At 44.5% G+C, this 18,067-nt stretch overlaps 1 protein-coding gene across 6 annotated transcripts in view; it reads left to right on the forward strand.

Annotated features, from left to right (window-relative positions):
• The window catches only part of agap3 (ArfGAP with GTPase domain, ankyrin repeat and PH domain 3), an 847,377-nt gene that overhangs the window by 484,019 nt on the left and 345,291 nt on the right, over window positions 1-18,067 (forward strand). Inside the window, exons 10-11 of one of the 6 annotated variants that reach the window (XR_005943290.1) lie at window positions 2,199-2,327; window positions 7,148-7,589. The exons of 3 other annotated variants lie outside the window; for them this stretch is intronic. Coding sequence is in view for 2 of the 3 variants with exons in the window: in XM_041189386.1 (XP_041045320.1) it covers window positions 2,199-2,228 (30 nt within the window). In the remaining variant the exon portion in view is untranslated. Of the gene's footprint in view, window positions 1-2,198; window positions 3,357-7,147; window positions 7,590-18,067 lie in introns of those variants that run through there. 2 more of the 6 variants (XM_041189386.1, XM_041189387.1) reach the window with 2 other exon arrangements.

Consider the following 18,067-nt stretch of genomic DNA (forward strand, 5'->3'; position numbering starts at 1 on the left):
GTTGAAAATGTCAACCTATAGTTGATATGGAGTTGTGCTGCCCACTTACAAGATGATGATTATAACCGTGAAATTTGAAAAGGCAGGTGGTCCAAGGCTATAGAACTGAAAGGAGTTAGTTCTTTATGGGGAGAGTAGAGTTAATGGTGTCAGTTGAACTGGAGCTGAGAAACTGGAAGGGTCGTTTGGCCATGGAGAGGGAGGTAGAGTTGGAAGGTCCAGCTGAGATGGGACCATAGAGTGAAGGTGAAACTTGGATGGGAGTCATAGATGTATAAGGAGCAGTTGGCTTGGAAAGAAGTGGGGGAAGGATCCAGCTGACCTGGGGGTGGTAAGGTTTAAAGGGCATACTTTGGCACCAGGGTATGGTTTACAGACCACGGAGTTGGAAAGAGACAGTGGGGATGATGGCTGTACACTTTAGTGATGGAGAGTTGGAAGGCTTTGAGTTGGGAAAGAGCTGTGCAGTGGAAGAGGATGACTGGTTAGAACTTTTGAGTCAGGATGCAGTTTGGAGAATAGAAGTGGTGTTATGGTACCTTGTAATAAGGTAACAATGTGGGGATACAGCAGTAATAGAAAGTCAGGAAGCTAGTGTAGCTTATGAAAACCAAGTGTTATCTTGTGGGCTATAGTGGTGAGATTTTAAGTGCTGTACAGTTGGCTTGGCAGGTTCACTCAGCTCTTGCAGGCCAGAAACTTGCCAAACTTGATTCCTGGTTTGTGCTAAGTGAGTTGCTCTCAGCCTTGACTGTAGAAGAAGCAAAATTAAATTTGGCATCCCTAGATCAGGATTTAGAAAGAAATAGACAGTCATCCTTATCCCGATTGCTATTCTGTATCCTCAGTGGGAATTACTGTGTGGCTTTCAGTTAAGGACAGAATTGTGTTTGGCTTGATTGTGATGCTCACCATCATTCCGGCCAACTCTAACTGTCAAGGATCATGAGTTAATTGTGCCCAGTTCAGTGGGATGCCAGGGATGCCTATTCTTCATGGAACTGCACCCAACAGGAAGACTGTATCTTCCTGAGTAGGAGAGGAAAAGAGTAGGAAGAGAGAAGTGGGCCTTTGTTGGGTTAGGTAAATTAAAAAGGGAAATAGATTTAGAAGCCTATGAGCAGCAACAGGAGTTGGGTAAGATCTGCAGATATAGATGTAGATGTAATAGGATACTTGAGAATTAGGCTGCAAAGCAGAAGGGGACTATTTAAAATAGGACATCTGAAATAAAGTGAATCATAATGTGGAAGGTAGGAAGTGGAGATAACAGACTGCAATGATGAATAAGAAGGCAAACATAAGTCCAACCTGGCTTGCAGGGGTGAGGTGTACTGGGAAAGATGTGTGTTTTAGAGTTAGAATGGGAAGGAATCTGGACTAAAAAGCACTGGACTTTGAGAGTAAAGTTCAAGCACAGATGTTAGAGTAAAAGGGTATAGCCATTGGTGGGAGGGAGGGGGAGAAAGAGATGGAGCATTGGGCTGTCCAGTGGAAGGTTAAATTAGGTGATGGGCTGCAGAGTTGGAGCTGGTTCAACATAGATGACAAGCTTGGAGTTGGATAGAAGACTCGGGGAGAGCATAGTGAGAGCACGGCAGTAGAGTGGAGGTTAGGAATTGTGCAGTAGGGTAGAAGAGGAGAGGGTAGAGTAGGAGTGTGGCTTTGGAGAAGAACAAGGGCAACGTGAGCAAATACTGCATGCAATAGAATATACACAAGAATCAGAGGCTTAGGGGAGGGGGTGGGGGTGGGGGGGGGTATGTCATCTTGTATAGTAAAGCAAAAGCCAATACTCCCAAGGCTGTAATAACACTCTAAAGCTTGCATTCCTCCATGTGACATGAATATTTTGAATTCTGATGAAAGATTGTGCACTGACAGTTCTCCAATGGGCTCCATTTTTGTCAGTCAGCTACATTGCTGCCTTAAATGTTTAAAGCTCTGAAGCTGAATTTAAAGATTTTTCCAACTCTTATTATTGGAGGGAAATTGGGTAGCTGCCTGTTCTATGCCAGGAAACTGAGACTTGAAGGACAAGACCTTCAGGTTAGGTCCTCTATTCACCCTGTTGTCCTGTAATGCCCGGTACAATACACATTACCATCCATCCATTACTGCTCTTCGATCATACCTTGTCATTTTTCTCCCCCAGAAATTTATCATGCTTTTTTTCTTTTCCCGTTATTTTCCTGTAGGCTTCGTTGGCGATTTGGCGCCATTGCTGAGGCTTGTTGCTTGAGGGTCTCCTCAATTGTGCCGAGGCATCCTCAATCGTAGTTGAAAGTGCAGCGTTCAGCCAAACAGAACGCTACACTTGGCAGAAGGTATGATCGAATGAGTGATTGCTGCTCACCATAACGTCTGCATTCTCTTGGTTAATAATTTTTCAACGTGGAGGCTGTTGAGTGTTTGGGAGGGAGGCAGGGAGCAGTTTGAGGGCATACGAAATAAGATTGATCATAATGCAGATGGTAGAAAGTTGGGATAACAAACCATAGTGGCAAGTGAGAAGGCAAACATAGTGTGAAATAGCCTGCTGAGGTGAAAGCATGACTTCATTAGATTGTCTCGTTCCCTCTGTATAGCAGAGATTGTCTCATTCCCCCTGTATAGTAGAATGAATGACTCTTCTCTGCCCCACACCAAAACTTTGCCCTGCTTCTGTGAAGCAACCAAGCTTTGCCACAAATAGAAGTTGCAACACAAACTGGCAGTTTGGCCCAATCAATCCATATTGCTGATTACTCTCTTTACGAGCTAATAGTCCCCATTACATTTTATCCATCCTGTTCCATAGCCCTTCAATCCTTTTTCCTTCACCTCTCCAAACTACTCACACATATTGACACAGACTAAATTTCACAGCCTCACTGCGCTGTGTGAAGAGGTTTCTCATAATTCCTGTTCTAAATCTTTCCCATGTCCCACCCTTTCATCATTTGAAACACTTCTATCATATCACTGCATAATCTGTGTTGCTCAAATGGAAAAAACAAACATTATTTCAAGTTTTTCTTTGTATTTGCATCCTAGTGAATCTGCGTTGAACACATTCTAAAATCTTAATATCCTTTCTTTGTAGTCCTCTCCAAACCTCCTCCTATATTCCTACACAGCCTCTATCCTTCCTCTATTCTCCTACCTACTCTCTATCCTTCCTCTATTCCAGCTTCCATCCCATCGTGGGAGGCGATGGTGTAGTGGTGTTGTCGCTGGACTGCTGATTTACAGACCCAGGGTAATGCTTTGGGGACTTGGGTTTGAATCCCACCACGGCAGATGGTGGAATTAAAAAAAAAAGAATCTGGAATTAAAAGTCTAATCATGACCATGAAACCATTGTCGATTGTTGTAAAAACCCATCTGGGTCACTAATGTCCTTTAGAGAAGGAAATCTGCTGTCCTTACCTGGTCTGGCCTACATGTGACTCCAGACCCACAACAACATGGTTAACTCTTAAATGCCGTCTGAACAAGGGCAATTCCGGGATGAGCAACAAATGCTGGCCTAGCCAGCGATGCCCACATCCCATGAATAAATAAAAACAAAATTCTCCTACCCACCCTCCATCCATCCTCTATACTCCTTTCCAAATTCGGTCCTTCCTTTATACCTAAGCTTTGCCTTGCCTTTCTGCATTCATTTTCTAGAATCAGAGACAGCACCGAAACAGACAGCCTGACCAACCTTGTTCACCCTGATCTTTTCTCCACATGAGCCATATTGCAAAGAATTCCTCAGGGGAGGCGATGGAGTCACTGGACTAGTATTCCAGAGACCCAGCGTGATGCTGTGGGGACTCTGGTTCGAATCCCACCACAGCAGATGGTGGAATTTGAAATCAATAAAAATTTGGAATTGAAAGTCTCATGATAGCCATGAAACCATTGTCGATTGTAAAATGGTTCCCTAATGTCCTTCAGGGAAGGAAATCTGCTGTTCTTACCTGTTCTACCTGTGACTCCAGATCCACAGCAATGTGGTTGGCTCTTAAATGTCCTCTGAACAAGGGTCATTAGGAATGGGTAATAAATGCTGGCCTAACCAGTGACCCCACATGAATATAAAAATCCCAAAGATTTTTTTCTAAACTGCCCTTTAATTTTTGCGGTTACCCTGAACCAAAGAACAAAGAAGAACAAAGAAAAGTACAGCACAGGAACAGGGCCTTCGGCCCTCCAAGCCTGTGCCGATCATATTGCCCGTCAACTAAAACATTTTGCACTTCCATGGTCCGTATCCCTCTATTCCCATCCTATTCATGTATTTGTCAAGCTGCCTCTTAAACACCACTATCGTACCTGCTTCCATCACCTCCTCTGGCAGCGAATTCCAGACACTCACTACCCTCTGCGTAAAAAACTTACCCCGCACATCTCCTCTATAGTTTTCTCCTCTCACTTTAAATCTATGTCCCCTAGTAATTGACTCTTCCACCCTGGGAAAAAGCTTCTGACTATCTTCTCTGTCCATGCCACTCATAATTTTGTAAACTTCTATCAAGTCGCCCCTCAATCTCCGTCGCTCTAGTGAGAACAATCCGAGTTTCTCCAACCTCTCCTCATAGCTAATAACCTCCAGACCAGGCAGCATCCTGGTAAACCTTCTCTGCACCCTCTCCAATGCCTCCAAATTGTTCTGGTAATGTGGCGACCAGAATTGCACGCAATATTCCAAGTGGGCCTAACCAAGGTTCTATACAGCTACAGCATGACTTCCCAGCTTTTATACTCAATACCCCTGCCAATGAAGGCAAGCATGCCGTATGCCTTCCTGACTACCTTATCCACCTGCGTTGCCACTTTCAGTGACCTGTGGACCTGTACACTCAGATCCCTCTGCTCGTCGATGCACTTAAGGGTTCTGCCATTTACTGTATAATTCCTGCCTGTATTAGACCTTCCAAAATGCATTACCTCGCATTTGTCTGGATTAAACTCCATCTGCCATTTCTCCGCCCAAGTCTCCACCCGATCTATATCCCATTGTATCCTTTGACAATCCTCTTCACTATCTGCAACTCCTCCAACCTTAGTGTCGTCTGCAAACTTACTAATTAGCCCAGTTACATTTTCCTCCAAATCATTTATGTATACTACAAACAGCAAAGGTCCCAGCACTGATCCCTGTGGAACTCCACTAGTCACAGCTCTCCATTCAGAAAAGCACCCTTCCACTGCTACCCTCTGTCTTCTATGACCAAGCCAATTCTGTATCCATCTTGCCAGCTCACCTCTGATCCCGTGCGACTTTACCTTTTGTACCAGTCTGCCATGAGGGATCTTGTCAAAGGCCTTACTGAAATCCATATATATAACATCCACTGCCCTTCCATTGTCGATCATCTTTGTCACTTCCTCGAAAAACTCGATCAAGTTAGTGAGACACGACCTCCCCTTCACAAAACCATGCTGCCTCTCACTAATACGCCCACTTGCTTCCAGTTGGTAGTAAATCCTATCACAAAGAATCTTCTCCAATAATTTCCCTACCACTGACGTAAGGCTCACTAGCCTGTAATTTCCTGGGTTATCCCTGCTACCCTTCTTAAACAATGGAACAACATTGGCCATTCTCCAGTCCTCTGGCACCTCACCCTTAGCCAGTGAGGATACAAAGATTTCTGTCAAGGCCCCAGCAATCTCCTCCCTTGCCTCCCTCAGTACTCTGGGGTAGATCCAATCTGTATCCATTTACCTTATTATTACCGGGTATCCGTTTAAATTTCACAATTAACTCAACATTCCTACACGGCTTCTTTTATGTCTTTTTATTCTTTGGGCGTGGTCTCTGCTGGCATTTGTTGCCCGTCCTTAGTTGCCCTGAGATACTTTCCTTGGGCAGAGTGTCTTCCTAGGTCACTTCAGAGGGGAGTTAAGAACCAATCCTGTTGGTGTAGGGACTGGAGTCCCGTATAGGTCCAGGCTGGGTAAGGACAAAAGGTTATCCTTCCTTAAAGGACGTTAGTGAATTAGTTGCGTTTTTAATGACAGTCTGATAGTTCCGTGGCCACTTATACCGATATTAGCTTTTTATTTCCCAGATCCTTACACTGGATTTAAATTCTCTCACGGCCGTGGTGAGAATTGGTCTCTGGATTATTGGTGAATAATAGAAACACTAAACTGCGTACTTCCTGTAATGGGACATCCACCACAGTACATAACACTGCACTACAGCCTGAATAGGGTTTGCCCAAGCGGGGCAATGGGAAACAAAGCTGGGAAATGGGTCCTATTGGACGGCTTTCAAAGAGTCGGCACAGGCACCACAGACCAAATGAGGTGTTTTCAGATTCTGTGATTCTAAGGCCACTATTATTTCCCCGCTTTTTCATTTTATACATCCAGATATAAAATCAAGGATACATTTGCCTCTTTTAGACTCTCCCACTGCTACCTTTAATGGCCTGTATATCTGAGCACGCAAGGCCCCTTTACTCCTCAACTCTTTTAAAATCTTACTATTTAAGGTGTATCTCCTCTCCCTACTCTTGACAAGGTATTTAATAAACGTAAACATTTTCCCATGCTGAAGTACCTTTTTGCCTATCCTGCCAGTGAATTCCCATAGTCTCACTCTCCAAACCCAATTCATTTTTGTGGAGCATCACTACCTCACCTTTTCAGCCCAAGAACCTTACTATTAAGTCCTTGCTTTGATCCTTCACCAATCCCTCTTTCCATGTAGCCTCATCCCCCTTAATTCCAATGTTTAAGTCTCCTCTGTTTCAAATTTTTTCAGGTTAGTACTTTAGGACAGGGGCTGTGGGAGGGACAGGAAAAGGGGAGCCTTAGGCAGCTGGGATGTAGGCTTGACCATGCGACAGGTTCCCCGTCACGTAATGTGAGCTGTCCTGTAATGCCAGAGCTTGGGGGTGTGGGGGGGGTGCTGTGCCCTTAAAGTTATTTGTGTGGTGGAAACCAGATGCCCACTAGGAGAATGAAGACTGTTATGGTGAAAAGTCATCTCTCCTGAATGATGTCCAAAAACACGTTTATTGTACAAAATAACTTGAAAGGTAAGGCAGCCCCAGAGCAACTCACATGATCCAATGTGCTGTTTGAATGTGGAAGGGAATGTATTCTGCTGCACCATTCTGAGGAGGGAGTAAGTAAGTCAGTGCTCACTTTCTTAATACAGTACTAGGCAGGACTGCGATACTGGGGTAACAACACCTCTCCCACGGTCGAAGGATGGACCGCATTATCACTGTGTGTGGCAGCCTGCGAGTACATGTTAAGTCCTGCACAAGGGAGGTTGGAGTGCTTTTGGAAAGAATTTTGAGACATCTGAGACTCGCACATTTCATCTGACCAAATCCATAGCCGACACCAATGGCAATGGACTCCTGTCGACCATCTTTGCTTTGCCAGAGAATAAATTGACTGACTTGAATCCACGGAGTGTTGCCTCTAATTATATATTAAGAGCAAACTGATTTAATGTACGCTGTATACATCGGATTGTCTTGCAGTGTGTTTGATATCTTGTCTGCATTGTCCACTGTACAAGGAGCTGTTTTCAGGTGAATCATTCTTCTGTATTATTCTTGTTGTAAAACCAATAAAAACATAAATTATAATAAGTTGTGTATAATTATTAAAAATAATGTTATTGCAACTTTACACTAAATTTGCTTGGATATTTTTTTGGCCATGTTTTGAAAGGGAATTCAGTTTTCTGGAGGTTGGGCAGGCATGAGGAGCAATCGCATTGTCTTATAAATATCAGCTGCTTCAAATGAGCACAGCCACTGGGTTAAAATACACATTCAGATATTGGTGCAATCTGTAACTTATAGCAGACTGAACCCCTGCACCTAGAATAAGGTCCAGGATTCAATTACAGAAACCTGCCCTTCACATGAGGACCTCAGTTCACAGTCTGGGAAACTGCTGAAGCTTGCGATGTACCAGACAGATTATAACAGCTTCAACGCTAAACACCTAAAGAAGTTGCCTTTCTGACAATGGCCAGAGTTGTGGTGGGTTGTGGAAACCCTGTCTCCTATATTTTATTAGAGTGGGACTCTGTGTCCAGGATTAGGAGATGGGAGCTCAGCCAGCATGCCTGACGTAACTTAGACTTCTGTCCCAGACCCCTTTTCACCAGGTTTCTGACCAATGTCATTGTACTGCACAAATACATCACATTCAGAACTTGCTGCAAAAGGCTTGAGGGAAATGAGAATGTTGCAGAACCATTTACAAATGTGTGGAGACTCTTAACAAACCTTCAGTGATGGATTGATCTTAATTAAACATCATAACAATGTGATGTGCAAATGATATTATACAATGAAGTTATGTCTGGGATAGAGTGACTCAGTGGATAAGTACAAATTGCTCAATTCTTTGTCTTCTGTTTTAATGGAATGTTATGTCCCTTCATCAGTGTTTATTTCCCTCACCTCAGCAATTTAATTACTTGAGAGCTAGGATTCATGAATCTCTTAGTCTCTGCTATTCCTTCAAGAATGTTGCATGTGAAGTGCTGTTGTTTGGTTTTCCATTGAATTCCAGTAGGTGGAACTATTGTACTGTCAGTCACTTGCCTGTCTCACTGGTAAGTATTTACACACTCTCACAAACAGGTGGATTCCTCTTTTCACAAATCACAACTTATTGTGGTAAGTTTGAATCTTAAGTATCGGCTGGTCAGAGTCCAAGCATTAAAACTGGCTGTGAATCATTATCATCTCACTGATTGTTTCTCCTTAAATCTCCAATGCAGTTAACTGCATGGTACAGACACAGTTTGAGAACGGTTTGCAGTCAGTATAGCTAACAGTGAAGGGAATACTGGGATGCAGTCTGCTAGGGGTGATACAGTCTCTAAAACTTAACCCTCTAATTACATGTTCACTCAAGATAATAGTTGAGATTTATAAAACTAAGGGAGTCTTATATTCAATTGTTCCTTTCACAGTCTCAGAACATCCCAAAGTGCTTTACAGCTTGAAGTGTAGTCACTGTTATTATGTAATACTCCCTTAGTACTGCACTGTGGTGTCAGTGTGGATAATGGACTGAAATTTCTGAAGCAGGACTTGAATGTACAATCTTATTATGACAAGACGAGAGTGCTACCCATTGAACCGAATTGTTTTCTCTCAATAAATGTTCAAGCACTGGTGACTAGGTATCCATTTGTCCTGTGAATTTCTAAAACTGTTGTTTCAAGAACAAACTCCAGCCCACAACCTGCGATAGCTCTGCAGTCCCACAATTCTGGCCATTAATGTATCTCAGATTTTCTTCGTCTCACCATTGGCAGTCATGCTTTGGCATTCCCTCCCTCAACCTCTCTATCTATCTCTCCTCCTTTAAGACAGTCCTTAAAACCTACCTCTTAGGTCAACCTTTTGATTACCTGCCTTAATATCTCTTTATGTGGCTCAGTCAAATTTTGTCTAATAATTGCTTCTGTCAAGCACCTTGTAACGTTTTACTATGTTAAAAGCATAATCTGATTGCAGGTTGTTGTTCAGTACCATAGGGAAAGGGGGACATGTTTGATGGGATGCATTTGAAAGTTAATGCTGTCCCCTGTACAGGAACGGTAACTGAGATGAGGATGCATCGGTATTAATATAGGTTATACTGTCGTTCTGCTTATCCGTTACCTTGGGATAATTAGCAAATATTAATGGGTTATTAATTTAATAAGCATGACTAAGAACACAGCTGTGTTTATAGTATATAATTTAGTATGCAATTAGAACAAATATTAGATAGTTTGAAATGCTAAAGCCCATAATTCTCTAATTGGCAAAATGTAAGACTGTGGTACAACTTGTGTGACAAGAGGTGTATTTCTAAGGAACTTGCATGGATACAGCATCTTACACATCTCTTGGAATGTCCCACAGTGCTTCACCTACAGTGAATTACTTGTGAAGTGCAGTCATTGTTATACAAAACCCCACAAACAGCAGCCTGGCCACTTTATCTGAGTTTGGTGGCGTTGGTCGAGGGATGAATCTCTGGGAGATATATAAATACTGTGGCTGCAAGAGCAGGTCAGAGGCTGGGAATCCTGCAGCAAGTAACTCACCTCCTGACTCCCCAAACCTGTCCACCATCTACAAGGCACAAGTCAAGAGAGTGATGGAATACTCCCCACTTGCCTGGATGAGTGCAGCTCCCACAACACTCAAGAAGCTCAACACCATCCAGGACAAAGCAGCCCCTCTTGATTGGCACCACATCCACCAACATTCACTCCCTCCACCACTGAAACCAGTGGCAGCAGTGTGTACCATCAACAAGATGCACTGCAGCAGCTCACCAAGGTTCCTTAGGCAGCACCTTCCAAACCCACGACTGCTACCAACTAGAAGGACAAGGGCAGCAGAGACATGGGAACACCACCACCTGGAAGATCCCCTCCAAGTCACTCACCATCCTGACTTGGAAATATATCACCGTTCCTTCACTGTCACTGGTTCAAAATCCTGGAACTCTCTTCCTAACAGCATTGTGGGTGTACCTACACCACATGGACTGCAGCGGTTCAAGAAGGCAGCTCACCACCACCTTCTCAAGGGCAATTAGGCATGGGCAATAAATGCTGGCTTAGCCAGCAATGCCTATATCCCGGAAATGAATTTAAAAAATCTCACCAAGCTTATCTTGGAAGTTTTACATGCACCTGAATGGGAGACGGGGCCTTAGGTTGCTGCAGTGGAATATCAGCCTAGATTATAGGCTGGTCTGCAGTGGTGATGCAATCACAGCTTTCTGACCCAGAATGCTACTGAAGCTTGCTAATGGTTGTAAGATAAGTGTGAAAGGCTGTGTCTCTGCTAATGCTGAGCAGCCCTGTGTTAGGAATGATTGCAATGTGTGGATCAGGATGGAGTGTGAGGGGTTCAGTGGGACAGAAACACTTTGTCCTGTTTGCATCAAAGTTTAACGTGGGAGTGGTTTCTGTTAAACAGTAAGACAGTTTAGGAATAGGAAAAACAGATTAGGCCCAGTTCCTTGTCTCTGTTTGTAGATCAGACCCACCTACCCCTATCATAGTAAATCCCTCAGCCCCACTACCCCATCTCAGTAAATTCTTCAGCCCCATTACCCATCGTCTCCTCTTTTCTCTGCATCTCACGTACCTACCCTGTCCTCATATCCTTTAATCCAATCTTTTGCTCCATCCCTGAATCCCATTTCCCCACCCTCCCTCTATATTTCTCAGCCCCACCTGCTCGCCTTCTCCCCACATCCCTCAATCCCACCTACTACCCATATACCACAACAACGATTTATGGGGCACCTTTAACATAACGAAACATTCAAGGTACTTCATAGGAGCACTGGAACACAATGTATGACACCAAGCCAATTAAGGAATAGTAGGTCAGATGACCAGAAGGCTTTAAAGAGTGTCTTAAAGGAAGAAAGTGAGGCGGAGAGGTGGAGGGAGGGTATTTGAGAGGTGATCTCATGGAAACATACAAGAAATTGGGGAGGTTTCACAAGGCAGGCACGGAAAGGTTATTTCCCCCAGCTGGGGGAATCTAAAACACGGGGGCACAGTCTCAGGATAAAGGGTCGAGCATTTAGGACTGAGATGAGAAATCTCTCAAAGGATTGTGAATCTTTGTAATTCTCTACCCCAGAGGGTTGTAAAGCTCCATCATTGAATACGTTTAAGGCTGGGATAGACAGATTTTTGTACTCCAGGGGAATTAAGGGGTATGAGGAATGGGCAGGAAAGTGGAGTTGGGGCAGAAGATTAGCCGTGATGGTATTGAATGCCAGAGCAGCCTCCATGGCTGTAGGATTCACTTCTGCTCCTATTTCTTATGTTAGGGGGCCAGAATTAGAGGAGCCCAGCTATCCCAGAGATGGCAGAGAGAGGGAGGGGCAAGGCCAGGGAGAGTTTTGAAAACAAGGATGAGAATTTTACCATCATGATGCTGCCTGACCGGGAGCCAATGTGGGTCAGTGAGCACAGGGTGATAGGGGAACGAGTTAGGACACGGGCAGCAGAGCTTTGGATGACCACAAGTTTACAGAGGGTGGAATGCAGGAGACGAGCCAGGAGTGCATTGGAATAAAAATACCTGGAAAAACTCAGCAGGTCTGGCAGCATCTGCGGAGAGGAACACAGTTAACGTTTCGAGTCCGTACGACTCTCTGCAGATGCTGTCAGACCTGCTGAGTTTTTCCAGGTATTTTTGTTTTTGTTTTGGATTTCCAGCATCCACAGTTTTTTGCTTTTATCTTAGTGCATTGGAATAGTTGAGTCTGGAGGTTACAGCGGTCTGGTTAAGGGTTTCAGCAGCAGATTACAAAAGTAGGGAGGTCCTGTTGGAGTTATATAGAACCTTGGTGAGGCCACAGCTGGAGTACTGTGTGCAGTTCTGGTCGCCTCATTATAGGAAGGATGTGATTGCACTGGAGGGGGTGCAGAGGAGATTCACCAGGATGTTGCCTGGGATGAAACATTTAAGTTATGAAGAGAGGTTGGATAGACTTGGGTTGTTTTCGTTGGAGCAGAGAAGACTGAAGGGCGACCTGATCGAGGTGTACAAGATTGTGAGGGGCATGGACAGGGTGGATAGGGAGTTGTTCCCCTTAGTTGAAGGGTCAGTCACGAGGGGACATAAGTTCAAGGTGAGGGGCAGGAGGTTTAGGGGTGATGTGAGGAAAAACTTTTTTACCCAGAGGGTGGTGACGGTCTGGAATGCGCTGTCTGGGAGGGTGGTGGAGGTGGGTTGCCTCACATCCTTTAAAAAGTACCTGGATGAGCACTTGGCACATCATAACATTCAAGGCTATGGGCCAAGTGCTGGTAAATGGGATTAGGTAGGTAGGTCAGGTGTTTCTCATGTGTCGGTGCAGACTCGATGGGCCGAAGGGCCTCTTCTGCACTGTGATTCTGAGATTAGCTGAGGCAGGGAAAGGTTGGACAATATTACAGAGGTGGAAAAAGGCGTCTTAGTGAGGTCAGAATCTCATCTCAGGGTCGAATGTGACCATAAGGTTGCAAACAGATAGGGTTAGCCTCAGAAAAGGGAGGAATGTGGCGTTAATAGCTAGGAACGGGGTTTGGAGTGGGGGCCAAAACTAATGGCTTCAATTTTTCCACAATTCCAGACCCACAGCAATGTATTTGACTCTTAAATGCCCTCTGGAACGGCCTAGCAAGCCACTCAGTTGTATCAAATCGCTAAAACGTCAATAGGAAATGAAACCAGACAGACCACCTGGCATTGATGTAGGCACCTGAAATGACAATGGCAAACTTAGCCCTGTCGACCCTGTAAAGCCCTCCTTACTGGGGGCTAGTGCCAGAATTGGGAGAACTATCTCACAGATTAGTCAAGCAACAGCTTGACGTAGTCATACTCATGGAATCATACCTTACAGCTCATGTTCCAGACACTACCATTATCATTCTTGGTTATGTTCTGTTCCACCAGCAAGACAGACCCTGCAGAGGTGGGGGCATGGCAGTAAGCAGTCGGGAGGGAGTTGCCCTGGGAGTCCTCAACATCGACCCCGCGCCCCATGAAATCTTATTGGCTTCAGGTCAAACATGGGCAAGAAAACCTCCTGCTGACTACCACGTACCACACACACACACCCCCACCCACCCACTCAGCCGATGGATCAGTGCTCCTCCATTTTGAACACCACTTAGAGGAAGCACTGAGGGCGGCAAGGGCACAGAATGTACTCTGGGTGGGGACTTCAATGTCCATCACCAAGAGTGGCTCGGTAGCACTGCTACTGATCGAGTTGGCTGAGTCCTAAAGGACATAGCTGTTGGACTGAGTCTGCAGCAGGTGGTGGGTGAATCAACAAGAGGGAAAAACATACTTGACCTCATCTTCACCAACCTGCCTGTCGCAGATGCGTCTGTCCATGACAGTATCGGTAGGAGTGACATCTGTACAGTCGTTGTGAAGCCTTTACATTGACGATACCCTCCATTGTGTTGTGTAGGACTACCATCGTGCTAAATGAGATCGATTTTTAACAGACCTGGCAGCTCAAGACTGAGCATCCATAAGGCTCTGTGGGCCATCAGTAGCAGCAGAATTGTACTTGAACACAATCTGTAACGTCATGAACCAGCGTATCCCCCACTCTACCATTACACCATGCCAGTGGATCAACCTTGTTCAATGAAGAGTGCAGGAGGGCATGTCAGGAGCAGCACCAGGTATACCTAAAAATGTGGTATCAGCCTGGTGAAGCTACAACACATGACAAACAGTAATAGCAGCAAGTGATGAGCTAAGTGATTCCAAAACCAATGGATCAGATCTAAGTGCTGCAGTCCTGCCACATCTGGTTGCAAATGGTGGTGGACAATTAAGCAACTCACTGGAGGAGGAGGCTCCACAAATAGCCCCATCCTCAATGATGGAGGAATCCAACACATCAGTGTAAAAGATAAGGCTGAAGCATTTGAGTGAATGATCCATCTTGGCCTCCTCCAGATATCCCCAGCATCACATATGCCATTCTTTAGCCAATTTAGTTCACTCCATGTGATACCACGAAATGACTGAAGGCACTGGATACTGCAGAGGCTATGGGCCCTGACAATATTCTGGCAATAGTACTGAAGACTTGTGCTCCTGGACTTGCCCTAGCCAAGCTGTTCCAATACAGCTACAACATGGGCATCTACCCACCAATGTGTAAAATTGCCAGGTATGTCCTGTACACAAAAAGCAGGACAAATCCAACCCGGCTAATTACCGCCCCATCAGTCTGCTCTCGATCATCAGTAAAGTAATGGAAGGGATCATCAACAGTGCTATCAAGCGGCACTTGCTTAGCAATAACCTGCTCACTAATGCTCAGTTTGGCTTCCACCAGGGCCACTCAGCTCCTGACCTCATTACAGCCTTGGTTCAAACATGGACAAAAGAGTTGAACTCCCGAGGTGAGGTGAGAGTGACTGCCCTTGACATCAAGGCAGCATTTGACCGAGTGTGGCATCAAGGAGCCCTAGCAAAACTGGAGTCAATGGGAATCAGAGAGAAAACTCTCCGCTGGTTGTGGTTGTTGGAGGTCAATCATCTCAGCTCCAGGACATCACTCTAGGAGTTCTTCAGGGTAGTGTCCTCGGCCCAACCATCTTCAGCTGCTTCATCAATGACCTTCCTTCCATCATAAGGTCAGAAGTGGGGATGTTCACTGATGATTGCACAATGTTCAACAACATTCACAACTCCTCAGATACTGAAGCAGTCCATGTCCAAATGCAGCAAGACCTGGACAATATCCAGGCTTGGGCTGACAAGTGGCAAGTAAAGTTCCTGCCACACGAGAACACTCAAGAAACTTGATGCCATCCAGGACAAAGTACTCTGCTTGCTTGGCACCCCATCCACAAACATTCACCCTGTCTGCCACCAATGCACAGTTGCAGTAGTTTCTAGCATCTTCAAGGTGCACTGCAGTAACTCATCAGGGCTCCTTTGAAACCACCTTCCAAACCCAAGACCTCTACCATCTAGAAGGGAATGGGAACACCACCAACTGGAAGTTCCCTTCCAAGTCACTCACCATCCTGACTTGGCAATATATCGCCTTTCTTTCACTGTCGCTGGGTCAAAATCCTGGAACTCCCTCCCTAACAGCACTGTGGGTGTACCCTACACCACATGACTGCAGAGGTTCAAGAAGGCAGCTCACTACCACCTTCTGAAGGGCAACTAGGGAGGGGCAATAAATGCTGGCCCAGCCAGCAACACCCATAACCCATGAATGAATTTAAAAAATAGTTAATTTGAGGATTTGCTGCTCATCCAGTACGCGGTGTCGGTTAAGCAGCCTGATAATTTTTCAACAGTGGAGGAGCCGAGAGAGGTGGTACTGAGGTAGAGCTGGGTGTCCACAGTGTACATGTGAAAACTAACACTGTGCCTCAGATGATGTCACCGAGGGGCAGATGAGAAATAGAAGAGGACCAAGGAGAGATCCAAGGATCTAACCAAACCCCACCTGCCTATTAAGATATCTTTTAATTTTTTTCTCTCCAGAATCTCACTCATTGCCTCAATTATTCATTTAGATTTAATGTTTTTCCCAGGTGAAATATACTATTAGTTGAGTATCTTTGGAATCTTTGGAATTCTCTGCCCCAGAGGGGCTGTGGAGGCAGATGTTGAGTATGTTCACGACAGAGGTCGATAGATTTCTACATATTTAAAACATCAAGCAATACGGGGATAGTGCGGGAAAATTATGTTGAAGTAGAAAATCAACCATGTTCTCACTGAATGATGGAGCAGGCTCGAAGGGCTGAATGGCCAACTCCTATTCCTGTTTCTTATGTACTAACCCTTCAGGTGAAAAATTTGTATACTTGCCTTATTCCATATTTCATTTTATTTGTCGTCCTTAGAAATTGAATCTTCCAACACCAGGGACAATTTGTCCCTGATGCTTTGAGAATTTTGTAAAGTTCAGTTGCTTCACCTCATATTAGCTTCCAAATAAATAAAGCAGTTTTTAATGATGACATGGAGGGAGTTGGTAAGGGCATCAAGGGAGCACCTACTGCTCTTCTCCCAATGGTGACATTGCATCTTTTACATCTACTTGAACAAGCAGACAGGACCTCAGTTTTAACATTTCACTTGAAAGTTACCTCACATAATACGCTACTCCCACAGAAGTGTTTAAAATTATGAAATGATTATGAAACTACATTTTCAATAGTTGAGGGGTCTAGGATGAGGGAACTTAGGAACAGGATTAGGCCAGAAACAAAATATTTCAGATACTGAAAATCTGAAATAAAAACAGAAATGCTGGAACTCTTAGCAGATCAGGGAGCACCTGTGCAGAAGAACTGAGCTAACGGTTCAAATTGAAAACGTTTCCTAGCTGTTGAAAGACATTTCCAGCATTTTCTGTTTTTACAAGAGGAGGAGGCCGATTAGCTGCTCAAGCCTGTTCCATCAGTCAATGAGATCATGGTTGAGCTGCAACCTAACTCCATATACACCCCTCTGCCCCATATACCTTATAGGGGCCACAGATGGAATATTAAACATAAGAAGTGAAGAAGAAAGAACAAGAGGAACCTGTCCACATGGGATTTGTGAGGCAGTGGAATTCACTTCGGGGATGGCGTTTGAGAGAGAAATAGAATCACCATTCATGATTAGATTTAAATGGAGATAAAAGGACATGGGAGCAGGGCAGATAAATGTGATCAAGAACATAAGAAATAAGAACAGGAGTGGACCATTCGGCCCCTCAAGCCTGCTCCGCCATGCAATAAGATCATGACTGATGTTGTGTTTGGATTTCCACATTCCCACCTAACCCTGATAACCTTTGATTCCTTTGCTTAACAAGTACTTATCTACCTCTGCCTTAAAAACATTCAATGACTCTGCCTCCACCACCTTCTGAAGCAGAGAGTTCCAAAGTTGCACGAATCTCTGAGAGAAAAAATTTCTCCTCATCTCTCTCCTAAAAGGGCGACCCCTAATTTTAAAACAGTGCCCCCTAGTCCTGGACTCACCCACAAGAGGAAATATCCTTTCAGTGTCCACCTTGTCAAGGCCGTTCAGGATCTTGTACACTTCAATTTAATCACCCCTCACTCTTCTAAACTCCAGTGGAAACAAGCCCAATCTGTGCAACCTGTCCTCATAAGACAACCCACTTATTCTTGGTATCAATCTAGTAAACCTCCATTGAACCGCCTCCAATGTATTTACATCCTTCCGTAAACAAGGAGACCAAAGCTGCCCACAGTATTCGAGGTGCGGTCTCACCAATGCCCTGTTTAACTGAAGCATAACATCCTTACTTTTATGCTCAATCCCCCTCGTAATAAAGGATAGCATTCCATTAGCCTTAATTATTTGCTGTGCCTGCAAACTAACTTTTTATGATTCACGTACTAGAACGCCTAGATCCCTCTGCATCTCAGAATTATGCAACCGTTCTCAATTTAAATATTACTCTGCTTTTTTGTTCTTCCTGCCAAAGTGAACAACTTCACATTTCCCATATTAAACTCCATTTTCTAGATCTTTGCTCATCTGTAACCTCCTCATGTCCTCTTCACAAC

This window comes from Carcharodon carcharias, chromosome 6 (genome assembly GCF_017639515.1).
Source record: "Carcharodon carcharias isolate sCarCar2 chromosome 6, sCarCar2.pri, whole genome shotgun sequence".
NCBI classification, from domain to species: domain Eukaryota; kingdom Metazoa; phylum Chordata; class Chondrichthyes; order Lamniformes; family Lamnidae; genus Carcharodon; species Carcharodon carcharias.